Here is a 14,293-nt window from a genome sequence, read left to right on the forward strand (position 1 = left end):
AATCTGAATGAGGCCTTGGGACTTCAGTCTGAGTGCTTGTGATTCCCCTTTGTCTCTCTTCTTGGATAATTGAGGCATAAGCCTTGTTAATGCGGCAATGGATCTTGTAAGAGAATTTGAGATCTAACATTAGTATAGGACTCATTCAAGCCCACCAGAAATTCAAGAACACGATCTTCTTCTTGATAAGCCAAAATAGTCTTCATTGCCCCACATGTACAAACAGGTGTAGGTCTATACTCTTGGATCTAATCCCATAAAGCCTTTCTGCGAGTGTAGTACGTGGTAACATCATTCGATCCTTGAGTAAGGATTTGCATACACCTTTTTGCTTCAAAGATTCTTGGAGCATTCTTTTGATGAAATCATTCTTGGAGTTCGTCCCAAATTGCAGAGGTGGTCTCCATGTACATAATACTATCAACGATATTGGGTGTGACAACATGTAGCATCCAAGAAATGACAAGACTATTACATCGATTCCACATGTCGAAGTCTTCATCTTCTTCATATGGTTGAGGAAGTTTTCCATTGACAAACTGCACTTTGTTTCTTGCAAGCAGCGCCACCATCATAGACCGTCTCCAAGTGATGTAATTGTTGCTTCCTGTAAGAATTTTTGGAACCACATTAGCACCAGGATGATCGCTAGTTGAGAGATAGTAAGGCCTCCTAGGATCATCATTGTGAGAACGTGAATGATCGTCAAGAACAGAAAACTGATTGGAATCTTCATTCGAATTGGATCGATTAGCATTCTTTCGTGTCTGAACTCCTCCACTTCTAGCCATGGCAGCAAAAAAAAAAAAACGTTAAGAAACAGAGGAAAGAAGAAAAGAAATTGACGAACAACAAAGAACTCATGATTCACTTTTCTCTGATACCATATTAGTTTAGAAAAAGTATGAGAATTATATTTGTTTAACGCCCAAACGTGACTTCCACTTAGCGATGGTTGTAGTATAGATCAGGCGGTCGATTCTACAAGGAGGTAAATAAATAAAGTTAAGAGATAAATAATGTGAGGAAAATAGAAAGAGTAATATTTTTTTGTTGTTTTTGAGATTTAAATAATAGAAATAAAGATAGAATAATGTGTGATGTAACAATAGGTAACAAGTAGGAAGGATCAAGAATCACCAATATGCATACTTATTTATTTGGATCTTTGATTCACAAAAATTACACAAATAGATAGTTCACATCCCAACTATTCATTTGGAAGATTTAACATTGAAGCACAAATATATTTTACAAAAATGTATTCAAGTGATTACTATTCTTTACCATGGAATGATGAGATAAAGCTGATGAGAAATCTAAAAATGACATTATACCATTGGCCATAATGCAATAAAAGATTGGACATAAAATCTAACACTAATATTACTTTTACTATTTATAAACTACATAGAAAGAGCATGACTAATTCTATATAGATTTTAGCAAAAGTGAATATATATGAATGAGATGGAGAAAATGATAAGAATATTATCTATATTATTTTCACTAATTTGATAATACATAGAAAGTGCTTGACAAAATCTATATACTATTAGTAAACATAAATATAGATAACAAGATGAAGACATAGAGATGAAAGAAAATAAATCACTCAAATATATAAACTTTAAGTACATGGTGAATCAAAAATACCAAACAAAGTTATAGTGCATATAGGATCATCCTAACCTTCCTAAGAAGGTTAGCCTATTATGCTCGACATTCTCATGAAATTCTAGAGAGAAAATATGAGAAATGAGACTAAAATTTGGTAGAGTTTTGCTACCTAAAAATTACATTCAAAATGTGAAAGAAGAGTCCCTATTTATAGAGGGAGAAAATGACTAAAAAGAAATTAAACAACAATTTGGGGTTTACAAAATAAATTTAAAATATTAATAATAAAATATGATTTTGAAAAATCAAATCTTATTATAAATATTAACCTAGTTATTTTGGTGTATGGTCAAAATGCCATTTTTTCAAAAATACCAAAAAAGATGAGCTTTAAAGCTCAAAGTGGTAATTTGCAAGGCCCAGAGTGCACAAAACATGGGCTGAAAGGTGGCTGTGGCAGAGGAGACTTTGACCCATTCCCAGCTAATGAAAATGTGTCACGTGGCGCTGGCTGGGAGAGGGTTACATTGGGCTTCAGCTATGTTGAAGGAAAAGGGCTGCTGGAGAGAGCCTGGAGTGAGGCTAGCTTTGGGCGAACTGGGCCTGCTAGCTTTGGGCCTTCGTTGGGCCTGTTGGAGTGTTTGGTGAGGCGTGAGGTGGCTGAAGGGAGTTGGGCGTGAAGGTGTTGGGCAGCTGAAGGGGGACACGTGGCGCGCGCTGGAGTGGCTGGTTGGGTTGCTGCTGGGACGCATGGCACGAGGAGGGCACGCCACTTGGCAGCTGGGGAAAGAGGAAGAAATACCAGGCGGGCCTGGGCTATTTGGGCTGAAATTGTGGGCCAATTTTATTCAAAAATGCCACAATTTCCACTATATTTTCAGTGCTAATTCTTTCCTTCTTGCTTTTCTTTTTTCTTTGTTCCCAAATACCAAAATGCAACATTAATTCCTATAAAATAATAATAAATTAAATATTTTCATTTATAAAATATATCATATTAATTCAATGAAAATATTAATTAAAACTTAATTTATTTTGACAATTAAAATCAACAAATGTGCATTTTTCACCTCTAATCATACTGTTATTGATCAAAATGTTTACAATTACAATGAATGAGTATTTATAGAGCTCATAAGCTCAAGAACTAATTCAGTAACCAATTACTTACTAAACCAGCTCACTCAGATACAAACTACTAAAACCAACCTCCTCAACTAACATCCTAACAGATTTCTAACTAATTCAATTCTAACAATCTAGAAAACCAAATTTCAAATTTCAAATTTATTGCAAGCATTATAATGGTATCCACTCTTCTTTGGGATTGATTGGCTTCAGAAAAATCTGTCTTGGTTAAAAAACAAATAAAGAAGAAAGGGTGAAACCTTATATTTTGTAATATTTATTTATTTTTATAAATGTTTTTCAAAGCCTAATATTTTGAGTTTTATTATTTATATCATTATTTTATTTATGCAATTAATATTTATTATTAATTTTATATAATTTTAGTCAAGCTTTTTCTATGTAATTTTACCAAAATTAATTTATATTAATTTTATTCTTTTATGAAAATTCACTTACTCCATTATCGCCAAAATTGTATAGTGTCGATTTAGGATTTCTCATAACAATAGTATTAGCAAGAGTTCTTAATTTGTTATTTTGTGAGTAGTCTTTTACTGTATATTGTCAACAGTACTATGTAGATTCGAGGTTTCCCATAATAATAACATGTGCATGTACTTCAAGTATGAAATTTTATTACTCAAATACATTTGTAAATTATCAAAGTCAATAGGTGACCAAAATATATTGTGGAACCCCAATGCCTCACCAAATTTTTTTATTATTCATTTTCTTTTTATTTTAATCATTCAAACAAACAAATCCACAAACATATTGTTTCTTTTCACTGTTCTTACATTACTCACCTTATAACTGTTTTACTTACTCTTTGTTTCTTTACATCCTTGTGGAATCGACCGGCCCATCTATATTACAACCACTCCTTAGTGGAAGTCACGTTTGGGCGTTAATCAATTGTTTAGTAATTTCGACATGTTGTCTAAAAGTTTGAAAATGTACTAAAATAAAAAATCTCCAACAATACTATATAATGGTACATGCTGACCAAGTAAAATATATCCTGCCTTCTTTATCTTAAGCTTAATAAGAGACCAATAAGGTCTAAATCAACCTCAATTGATCTAATTGTAGCTATCGATAGTATTAGATCCTAATTAGTTTCTTAAAGTTAGAAAAAACTTGGTTAATGTTTATCAAACTACTATGATGATCAAGGACTAAGTAGTAGATATCCTAATCAACATTGTCCAAAACAAAATTGATCTTAGTTTATCTATCTCAACATAATAAGGTACTAATAAGACAATAGAATGATTGTAGCTATGCATAGTATTTTATCCTAATCAACAATTTCTAGTTTTTAATTACACATTTTCGACAAGACGTCTAAAATTTTGATTACTTATATACTTATTTGGATAGTCTGTCTAAAATTGCGACTACCTATCCAGTTGTTAATTACACATTTTCGACAAGCTGTCAGAAATTTCAACAACTTGTCTATATATTTCGACCACTTGTCATGTCTTCACTCCTTTTCGACAAGTTGTCTGAAATTTCAACAACTTTTACGTGTATTTTGACCACCTATGGTGAATTTTGACATGTTGTCTATGCATTTCGGCAGGTTGTCGTAAATTTTGACCATCTGTCTAACAATTTTGACAGCTTGTCTTTATATTTCAACCACTTATCTAAAATTTCTACAACCTTCCTGAAATTTTCCACAATGTTTAAGACAAAAAATTAAAACAAAAGCCCTAAAATATCATCTTCTTCCTCACTCCCTCTCACCCACCCATCCACATCGATTCTGGCCACCGCCACCGACGACAACCGTCGTCGAGCACCACTGGCTTCCCACATACTACACAACTCTGGCACTCAAGGATTGTACAAATTTATTTCAAAGGTAAGTTTATATGGGTTTTTGTTTTAAATGATATTTATTGTAGTTTTTGTAGATTAAAAGTGCAATATGATTGTCTTAGTAGATTAAAAATATTAGTAAGGAATTAGGTTTATTTCAGGAGTGTTTTGGAGCTTAAAGCTTGAAAATCTGAGAAAATTAATGGTGGGTTTGGGCATTTTCAGGGAGAGAGAAACCCATAATTTTTTGACAAGTTGTTTGGTATTTCAGATTAGCTGTCTAAATTTTAGACCAGTTGTCTTATATACCTGTCTAAATTTTAGGGCACCTGTCTGAATTTTGATTAGTAGTCTAATTTTTAGACATCATGTTGTGTATTATCGACCACCTGTCAAATTTTTAGACGAGGTGTCAAATTTTCAGACATGGCGTCAAATTTCTAGACAAGGTGTCAACTTTCTAGATTTTCAACAAGATTTTCATTTTTTTTATATAATTTTTTATTAATTAATGCCAACAATTTATATTTGTTTGTTGTATTTTTTTTTCTAGATGTCCTCGAAAAATATTGACACTGATAAGATTCCATGTGCTCACGACATCGCTGCAGCAATGTATTGTGGAAGATGGCTTATGCAGAGTCCATTTACCTTGTACCACCTGGAACAAAATAGGATGTTCTAGAAGAGGTTAAAGCTTAAGTTGTTATCAAACTAGTGAAATTGAATACCCATGGGAGACTAAAGAAGAAAAGAATTCTTTTAGGAGGAGAGTTTCCAAATGAGAAGACTAATTTTGCTCCTAAATCATCATCAAAGAAAGGAAAGATAAAGGTTTTCGATGTTGATTGGAAGAAAAAAAAACAACGAAAGTGTTCCAATTGTGGATGTTATGGACACACAAAAACCACATGCAAAAACTAATTATTTTTTATTTATTTTGGATTTGGTTTAATATGTAATGTTTTGATAATTTTGTGTAATTTCAAACATGATTTAAACCTTGACAAATTTTGTGATCTAGCGTTGATTTTGTACATGGTGGAAAATTTCATACAAGTTTTAGAAATCTCATATTAGTTGTTGATATTGTCAGACAGGTTGTCGAAATTTCAAAATAGGTTGTCCAAGTTAATAGATAGATTGTCTAAATTTTAGACACATCGTCAAAATTAATAGACAAGCTGTCTAAATTTTAGACACACTATCAAAATTGAAAGACAGGTTGTCTAAATTTCAGACAACTTGTCGAAATTAGTAGACATGCTGTGAAAATTAATAGACAGCTAACTTTTAGACTGTGCATCGAAATTACTAGACAAGCCATCTAAATTTAAAACGACATGTCAAAATTATTAGACATGTTGTCGAAAAGGTGTAATTAAGATCCAATACTATTATTAGATACCATTAGATTCATCGATAGTCTTAACAGTACCTTAATAAGTTTAAAAAGCACCTCAATAAGCTTAAGAGCTAGAAAATGTTAATTAGATCAATTTATCATCATATTAGGTTGAGATAGATAAACTAAGATCAATTATACTTTGGACAATGTTGATTAGGTTATCTACCATTAAATCCTTGATCATCATAGTAGTTTGATAAATATTAACCAAGTTTTGTTTAACTTTGAATTATGTCAATTAGAATCCAAGAATCATGGAAATGGATTTCAAATTGACGAGTTAGTTGAACATATTGACGAGTTAGTTGAACATATTTATGAAGTTACAAAAATTAATCGCAACCTTTTTTATATATAATTAACTTACAAGATAACAACGACAATGAAAATTGATTCAATTGCAATAAGAAATAGTACATACATTGTTAGTTTCTTTACATGGCAAGAGTGTGATCTAGTTCCATTATGTGTGTGTTTGATTAAGAAGATAGAAAATGTGTAATATTTTGTCCTAACTTTTGACAAGTTAGTTTAACATATTTATTTTGGATGTGGTTTAATGTGTAATATTATGAAAATTTTGTGTTCAAGATATGATTTTGTACATAGTAGAAAGTTTCAGCCAGGTTATAGAAATTTTAGATAGGTGGTTGAAATATAAAGACAAGTTGTTGAAATTATTATACAGATGGTCGAAATTTATGATGACCTGTAAAAATTCACACACAACATGTCAAAATGCACCATAGGTGGTTAAAACATACATACAAGTTGTTGAAATTTCAGACAACTTGTCGAAAACGAGTAAATACATGACAGGTGGTCAAAATATATAGACAAGTTGTTGAAATTTCAGGCAATTTTTTGAAAATGTGTAATTAATAACTAGACAGGTAGTCACAATTTTAGACAGACTATCCAAAGAAATAGATAAGTAATCAAAATTTTCGATGTCTTGTTGAAAATGTGCAATTAACAACTAGAAAGTGTTGATTGGCATATAATACTATGAATAGTTACAATTATATCATTTTATCGTCTTATTAGTACATTATTAGGTTGGGATAGATAAACTAATATCAATCTTGCTTTGGACAATGTTGGTTAGGATATCTACCACTTAATCATTGATCATCATAGTAGTTTAATAAACATTAACCAAGTTTTGTTTAACTTTGGAAAACTAATTAGGATCTAATACTACCAATAGCTATAATTAGATCGATTGAGGTTGATTAAGACCTTATTGGTACCTTATTAAGGTTAAGATAAAGAAGGCAAGATATATTTTACTTGGTCATCATGTACCATTATATAGCATTATTGGAGTTATTTTTTGTACATTTTCAAACTTTTAGACAACATGTTGAAATTACTAGACAACCCGTCTAAATTTCAGGCTGCTTGTCGAAATTAATAGACAAACTGTCAAAATTATTAGATAGGTAGACTAAATTTCAGATTGCCTGTCAAATGTAATAGACATCCAGTTTAAATTTAAGACAGTTTGTCAAAATTTTATAGACAAGCAGTCTAAAGTTCAGATAACCAGTTTAAATTTATATACAAACATTCTAAGATTCAGACACACACTCGAAAATCTAGACATACTGTAGAAATGAGCATGGAAGCATAAACTCTAGACAGATTAGTTTGAAACATAATAAATAGCTAATAGATATCCAATGCAAGTAATAGAATAATATATGTGACTCTTAATAGAAATAACTTGAGTATCCATACTAGTACCACTATCCTCATCGTTTGGTAAATTATAAATGATTTCTTCCTCATGCAACAACTCTACATCTATGAGTGGCCATGTTAATTTGTGGTCCCCGAGAACATTCTTTCTAATATCTTCTTCTACATTATGTTCCTATAGCCATCAATGAAATAAGAACCTATTTAAAAACTAAAAACGGTGGCAATGATGTGACTTGCCTACTGGAAAACTATGCAATTCAAGCACCAAAGAAATTGAATAAACAAAAACAAGTCAATGCAATTCAAGCAAGTCAATGCAAATTTTCTCATGAATAAACAAAAAGAAAGGTCATGATATAATTTCAAGCACCAAAGGTGAAAAGAGATATATCATACATAACCATCCAAAGTAGTGGTTTGACTATTTTAGGATTATTTTCAAGCACATCAAAATCACATATATACAAAATAAGATTGCATTGAATCGTAGAGCATTAGATGAAAAATACAAATGTAGCGCCCAAAACTCCTAATAAGGATTAGTATGTTGATTAGTGTGCCTAGAGGGCATAATTGGAAATTATGTGATTTTAATTGAAGGTCAAGCGACTGTTGGAAAGTGGATGTATGGGTTATCTTGCCAGTGTGGTTGACACTTATAAGGAGCAAAAGTTAAAACCGGAAGATGTACCAGTAGTTAGAGATTTCTTAAAAGTGTTTCCAAAGGATTTACCATGATTGCCTCTAGACAGAGAAATTGAATTTGTGATTGAGCTACTTCCTGGTACAACCCCTGTGTCCAAGGCACCTTATAGAATGGCACCCGCAGAACTAAAGGAATTAAAGATACAATTGCAAGAACTCCTGGATAAAAAGTTTATCAGGCCTAGTTTTTCACCATGGGGAGCTCCAGTGCTATTTGTGAAGAAAAAGGATGGGACAATGCGAATGTGTGTATTGATTATAGAGAACTTAACAAGTTGACAGTCAAGAATAAGTATCCACTTCCTAGAATTGATGATCTTTTTGATCAATTACAAGGAAGATGAGTATTTTCAAAGATTGATTTGAGATCTGGGTATCACCAATTGAAGATTAGAGAAGAGGATGTACCAAAAACCACATTTCGAACTCGGTATGGCCATTATGAGTTCCTTGTGATCCCATTTGGATTAACTAATGCTCCAGTTGCATTCATGGACTTAATGAACAGGGTGTTTAAGGAATACCTTGATAAGTTTGTAATGGTGTTTATTGATGATATTTTTGTGTATTCTCGATCCAAAGAAGAACATGAGGAACATTTGAGGTTGACGTTGGAGAAATTAAAAGAAAAACATCTCTATGCCAAATTTAAGAAATGTGAATTTTTGCTAGAGAAGGTGGCATTTTTGGGCCATATAGTCTCAAAAGATGGTATTTCGGTGGATCCATCAAAGATTGAAGCTATTAGTAAATGGAATAGACCAAAAAATGTTTCAGAAGTAAGGAGTTTTCTGGGATTAGCAGGCTATTACTGAAGATTTGTTGAAGTATTTTCCAAGAAAGCAATGCCATTGACACAACTGACGAGGAAGAATCATAAGTTTGAATGGACTGAAGCTTGTGAGAAAAGTTTTCAAGAGTTGAAGCAAAGATTGGTTTCTGCTCCAATACTTACTATTCCATTTGGATCAGGAGGACTTGTGATTTATAGTGATGTTTCAAAGCAAGGATTAGGGTGTGTGTTGATGCAGAATGGAGAAGTCATAGCTTATGCTTCTAGACAATTGAAGGACTATGAACAGAAGTATCCAACACATGATCTAAAGTTGGCAGCAGTTGTTTTTGCACTAAAGATTTGGAGACATTATCTGTATGGTGAGAAGTGCAAGCAAAATATATACCGATCATAAAAGTCTCAAGTATTTCTTCACTCAGAAAGAATTAAATATGAGACAAAGGAGATGGTTGGATCTAGTGAAAGATTATGATTGTCAAATACTTTAACATCCTGGAAAAGAAAATGTAGTTGCAGATGCACTGAGTATAAAGTCTCATGGTCATGTGTCATTTTTGAGGAAATTGACAAGACCACTTCAGGAGGACATGTGCAGAGCAGAGATTGAGGTAATCATATGAAAATTATCAGTAATGACGTTTCAGTATACCTTGTAAGAAAGAATCAAACAAGGTCAATGTGAAGATCCTTACTTGGTGGAACAAAAATGTGAATTGGAAAGTGGGAAGGTCAATAATTTTAATGTGTCATGTAATGGGATGCTAAAGTTCAAGGAAAGAATATGTGTCCCTAATAATGAGGAGTTGAAGAGAGAAATCATTACCGAAGCTCACAATACTTTGTATTCAGTACATCCGGGGACGAAAAAGATGTATAATGACTTGAAAAGACACTACTGGTGGCCCAATATGAGAAAGGATGTGGTCGAGTTTGTAGACAAGTGTTTAACCTGTCAACAAGTGAAAGTTGAACATCAGAAACCTGCTAGTTTACTACAACCAATACAGATACCAGAGTGGAAATGGGAAGAGATTACTATGGATTTTGTAGTTGGATTGCCAAAGACTTCTAAACAATATGATGTTATTTGGGTTATAGTAGATCGATATACCAAATCATCACACTTTCTTCCAGTACGCATGACTTATACTATGGATCAATGGGCTGAATTATATGTTCAAGAGATTGTTAGATTACATGGAGTGCCAGTATCTATAATTTTAGATCGGGATACTCGATTTACTTCATTGTTTTGGGAAAGTTTGCAAAGAGCACTGGGCACAATATTGAAGTTTACTATGACATATCACCCCCAATCTGATGGACAATCTGAAAGGACCATTCAAACTTTTGAAGATATGCTCCAAGCTTGTGCCTTAGATTTTCAAGGATCATGGGAGAAGTATTTGTGTCTGATAGAGTTTTCTTATAACAATAACTTTCATGCAACGATTAGTGTAGCACCATATGAAATGTTATATAGCAGAAAATGTAGGTCACCAATTCATTGGGATGAAATGGGAGAAAGAAAGTATCTTGGTCCAGATCTTGTCAAAAGGACAATTGAAGCAGTAGAGAAATTAAGAAAAAGAATGTTAACTGCTCAGAGTAGACAAAATAGTTATGCTGATCGAAAGCGAAGAGATGTGGAGTTCAATATTGGGGACAAGGTATTTCTGAAAATTGCCCCTATGAAAGGAGCAATGAGGTTTGGAAAGAAAGGAAAGTTAAGCCCGAGATTTATTGGACCTTTTGAAGTATTAGAAAATGTGGGAAAAGTAGCCTATAGACTGGCATTACCGTCATCATTGTCGAATGGCCATGATTCTTTTCATGTATCATTATTGAGAAAATACATTCCAGATCCTTCACATGTGCTAAACTACGAGCCAATAGAAGTTGAACAAGATCTAACATATGAAGAAAAACTAGTGAAAATTCTTGACAGAAAAGAGAAAGAGTTGAGAAATAAGAAGATTTCACTGGTTAAGGTCTTGTGGAGAAGTTCAAATATTAAGGAAATGACATGGGAACGGGAAGATGAAATGAGATCCAAATACCCAGAGTTATTTGGGTAAGAGAATTTCGAGGACGAAATTTTTATAAGGTGTGGAGGATTGTGGCACCCACATTATTTCATTGCATTACATATCATACAATATGTATAATTTGAGCATATGCATATTCTTATAAGTGTTTTCATGTATAAGTATAAAAGTTGTGTATATGATGTCTATGTGTATGTTCAATATTATTAACCTTGTGGCATTTGGGTTGTCTTTTATGGGTGTTTGATGTTCTCAAGATATAAGAAAAGATGAAATATATGGACAAGGCATGAATACAAGTGAGAAAAGTGAGATATAGAAGGCAAAAAATGTTAAGCGGTGAAAAATAGTACAATGTCGATTACTAGTATTTCAGTGTAAAATTGAGTATTAGTGGATATACCAAATATAATTGAGGTATGATTAAGGTCTCATTGATGAGATAAAAATGGTTTTAGAACCATTAGATCAAGTCTTGATGGGAGGTACACGTAATCAGTGGTGTTGACGTAAAGTCAAAATGAGCTTAGCATAAGTGCGCTACGCTCAATCGGGTAAGCATAACTATTGGGTGTGAACTCATATGGACCTAAGGTTTGGTGTGAGTGTTTCAAACATAAGTATAATGTGCCTAGCAGATGATTAAGTTGAAATTATTGAAGTGATAAGGTTTTCATAAGTCAAAAAGTGTAATAATAAGGTGAAAGGTGTCAAGTTTTGATACAATAAGGCCAAATCATTGAAAATAAAGGATTGTCATCAACCTTACCACTTTCCACGACCAAGAATCTGGAAAACAGAGAGAAAATAAAACCAAAAACCATTTCTTGGTTGGCTTGAAGAGATTCTAAGGAGATCCAAGTGAAATCAAAGCCAAAGAAGTGGATTAAGCTTAGTTCTGGCATTTTTATGGTAAGTTCTTGTACTTCGAAGTTAAACCACGTTTTTGAATTTTTTTGAGAGCTTCTCTATGGTGTTTTATCTTTTTTTAAGATATTTCTTGGTGATTTCCAAGTGGTTTGAGGTTTAGAAAAGCTAGAAGAGATTGTTTTCGTCGAAAAGTTGATCGGTAAGTGAAATTTTGTGTTTTATGAGGTTTTTGTGGTTCTTGGAGTAGAAACTGATTTTTGGTTATTGAATTGAGTTTATAAGAGGGTATATATGTTTATAAATGTTTGAACAGACGTGGAGACTCATTTAATTTGGTGATGATCTTGGAAATTAGAATTTTATCAAAATCGGTATATGATAACCTTGTGATGAATTATGTTGGTATTTGGGATATGTTATTATGGCAGGTTATTTGATGTTGATTACTGTTTGATTTTGATATTTGGGGATAGATAAAATTAAGGGGAAGCTCTGTTAAAATTTCTCCAAGTGTCTAAGATAAATCTAACGCTCGATCTAAGTAGTTTAAGGCAATTTAGGCATGATTTGGATATGATGTTTTATGGATATTTTTAAATGATAGTTCAATTACTTACTATCATCATTATGATGTGAAATTCATGCCATTGTCAGGATAAGCACATCAACACCTAAGACACCACTTGTTACACCGTGAAATATATTTTGGACAGAATGTAAGTAAAGTACTCAACTGCAACACAATAATTACATGTTATGTGAAAGTATGCATTATATGAATATGTTGTGAGCAAGTGGTATTAACATACATTGACACTTCATCATAAATTTGTATGCATGGCATAATAGTGATATGGTGAATTACTGTATGATATAAGACCATGCATGATATTATGATGATTAATTATGTGATGCCTTGGCAAGTTTTATGCAACATAAAAGTAAGTTGTAATAAGAAGTTTAAGTTCAGTGCCACTGTTTTGAAAAGGCAAATGAGAATGTAAGTAAGTGTAAATGGAGGCCTATAGTTAGGCTCATAGTGGCAGCCCAATAATTTGGGCTAGGTTTTAGTAAACCAATTATATTGTTTGCCATGTTCCCGTTTTTATTTCTCTTCCATATGAGTTATTGTTATATGTATTGACACCACAGTGTGTGACCGCCTTAACTCTTGAGCCCGACGGGGCAATGATGGAATAAGATTTTTAATGCGCCCTACTATGGTGATTAGGGGAGCACACGGGACCCGCAAAACCCGAAAACCCGAACCCGGAGAACCCGTTTTTTTTCTTCGAAAAAACCGACCAAATCGAGTCTAACCCGACCCGAACCCGAAAAAATCAGGTCGGGTTCGGGTTTATAAAATATGTGCCGTCGGGTTCGGGTGTAACCCGAAACCCGACAGAAATCTGAAAAAAAAAAACTCAGCCCTAAACTAAAGTTTACATTTGACCCGACCCCTTTTTTTAGTCTTCTTCTATTTCGTTTTAGCCAGGAGCCTCCCTCACCTTAGCTCTCACGCGACAAATCAGCATGGCGGCAGGAGAGAAGAGAGCAGCAGTCCAGCCGAGTGCCATTGCCTGCCGACCCATCCCGATGAGAGCCAGGAGTCTCCCTCACCCTCAGCTCTCACGCGGCGGCACCACTAGATCGCACGGCCACCAGCGGCATGCCGCCTCGCCTCGCATCACCTCGCCAGCAGCGGTCCGGTAAGCACGACCACCTTTAGTATATATGTATATATATATTTTCTTTCTGTATATATGTTTTGTAAAATTTGTATTTATGTTTTGTAAAATATGTTTTGTTAGTATATATGTTTTGTTAGTATATATGTTCTTTCTGTATATATGTTTTGTAAAATTTGGCCCAGCAAACCCGAAATTACACCCGAACCCGAACCCGAACCCGAACCCAAAAAAACCTGAAAATTTCGGATCGGTTTTGGTACCATTTTTCTTAACCCGAAACCCGCAAAACCCGAACCCGATGAACCCGAAACCCGAAAATCCGACCCGTGTGCACCCCTAGTGGTGATGGCTAGCCAGAGGAGAACCCATGGGATTTTATATTATATGTGTAACAAGCCCTGCAGGCATTGGCCTAATCAAACAATATGCATAATATTAAGGGGCCCAAAATTTAAAAAGAAGTTGTGTATGTCCATTGACATTGGGT

The 14,293-nt window shown here is 33.7% G+C and overlaps 1 protein-coding gene across 1 annotated transcript; it reads right to left on the minus strand.

Moving 5' to 3' along the window:
* Window positions 1-365: 365 nt before the first annotated feature.
* On the minus strand, window positions 366-791 carry LOC133834861 (uncharacterized). The gene has a single exon (XM_062264632.1). It carries the CDS (start codon window positions 789-791, stop codon window positions 366-368), a length of 426 nt encoding a protein of 141 aa, XP_062120616.1.
* Window positions 792-14,293: the final 13,502 nt, after the last annotated feature.

This window comes from Humulus lupulus, chromosome 1 (assembly GCF_963169125.1).
Source record: "Humulus lupulus chromosome 1, drHumLupu1.1, whole genome shotgun sequence".
In the NCBI taxonomy this organism is placed as follows: domain Eukaryota; kingdom Viridiplantae; phylum Streptophyta; class Magnoliopsida; order Rosales; family Cannabaceae; genus Humulus; species Humulus lupulus.

Bases quoted from the DNA above. Each gene is read 5' to 3' on its own strand.
- LOC133834861 (XM_062264632.1), bottom strand. From the start codon at position 791: ATGGCTAGAAGTGGAGGAGTTCAGACACGAAAGAATGCTAATCGATCC.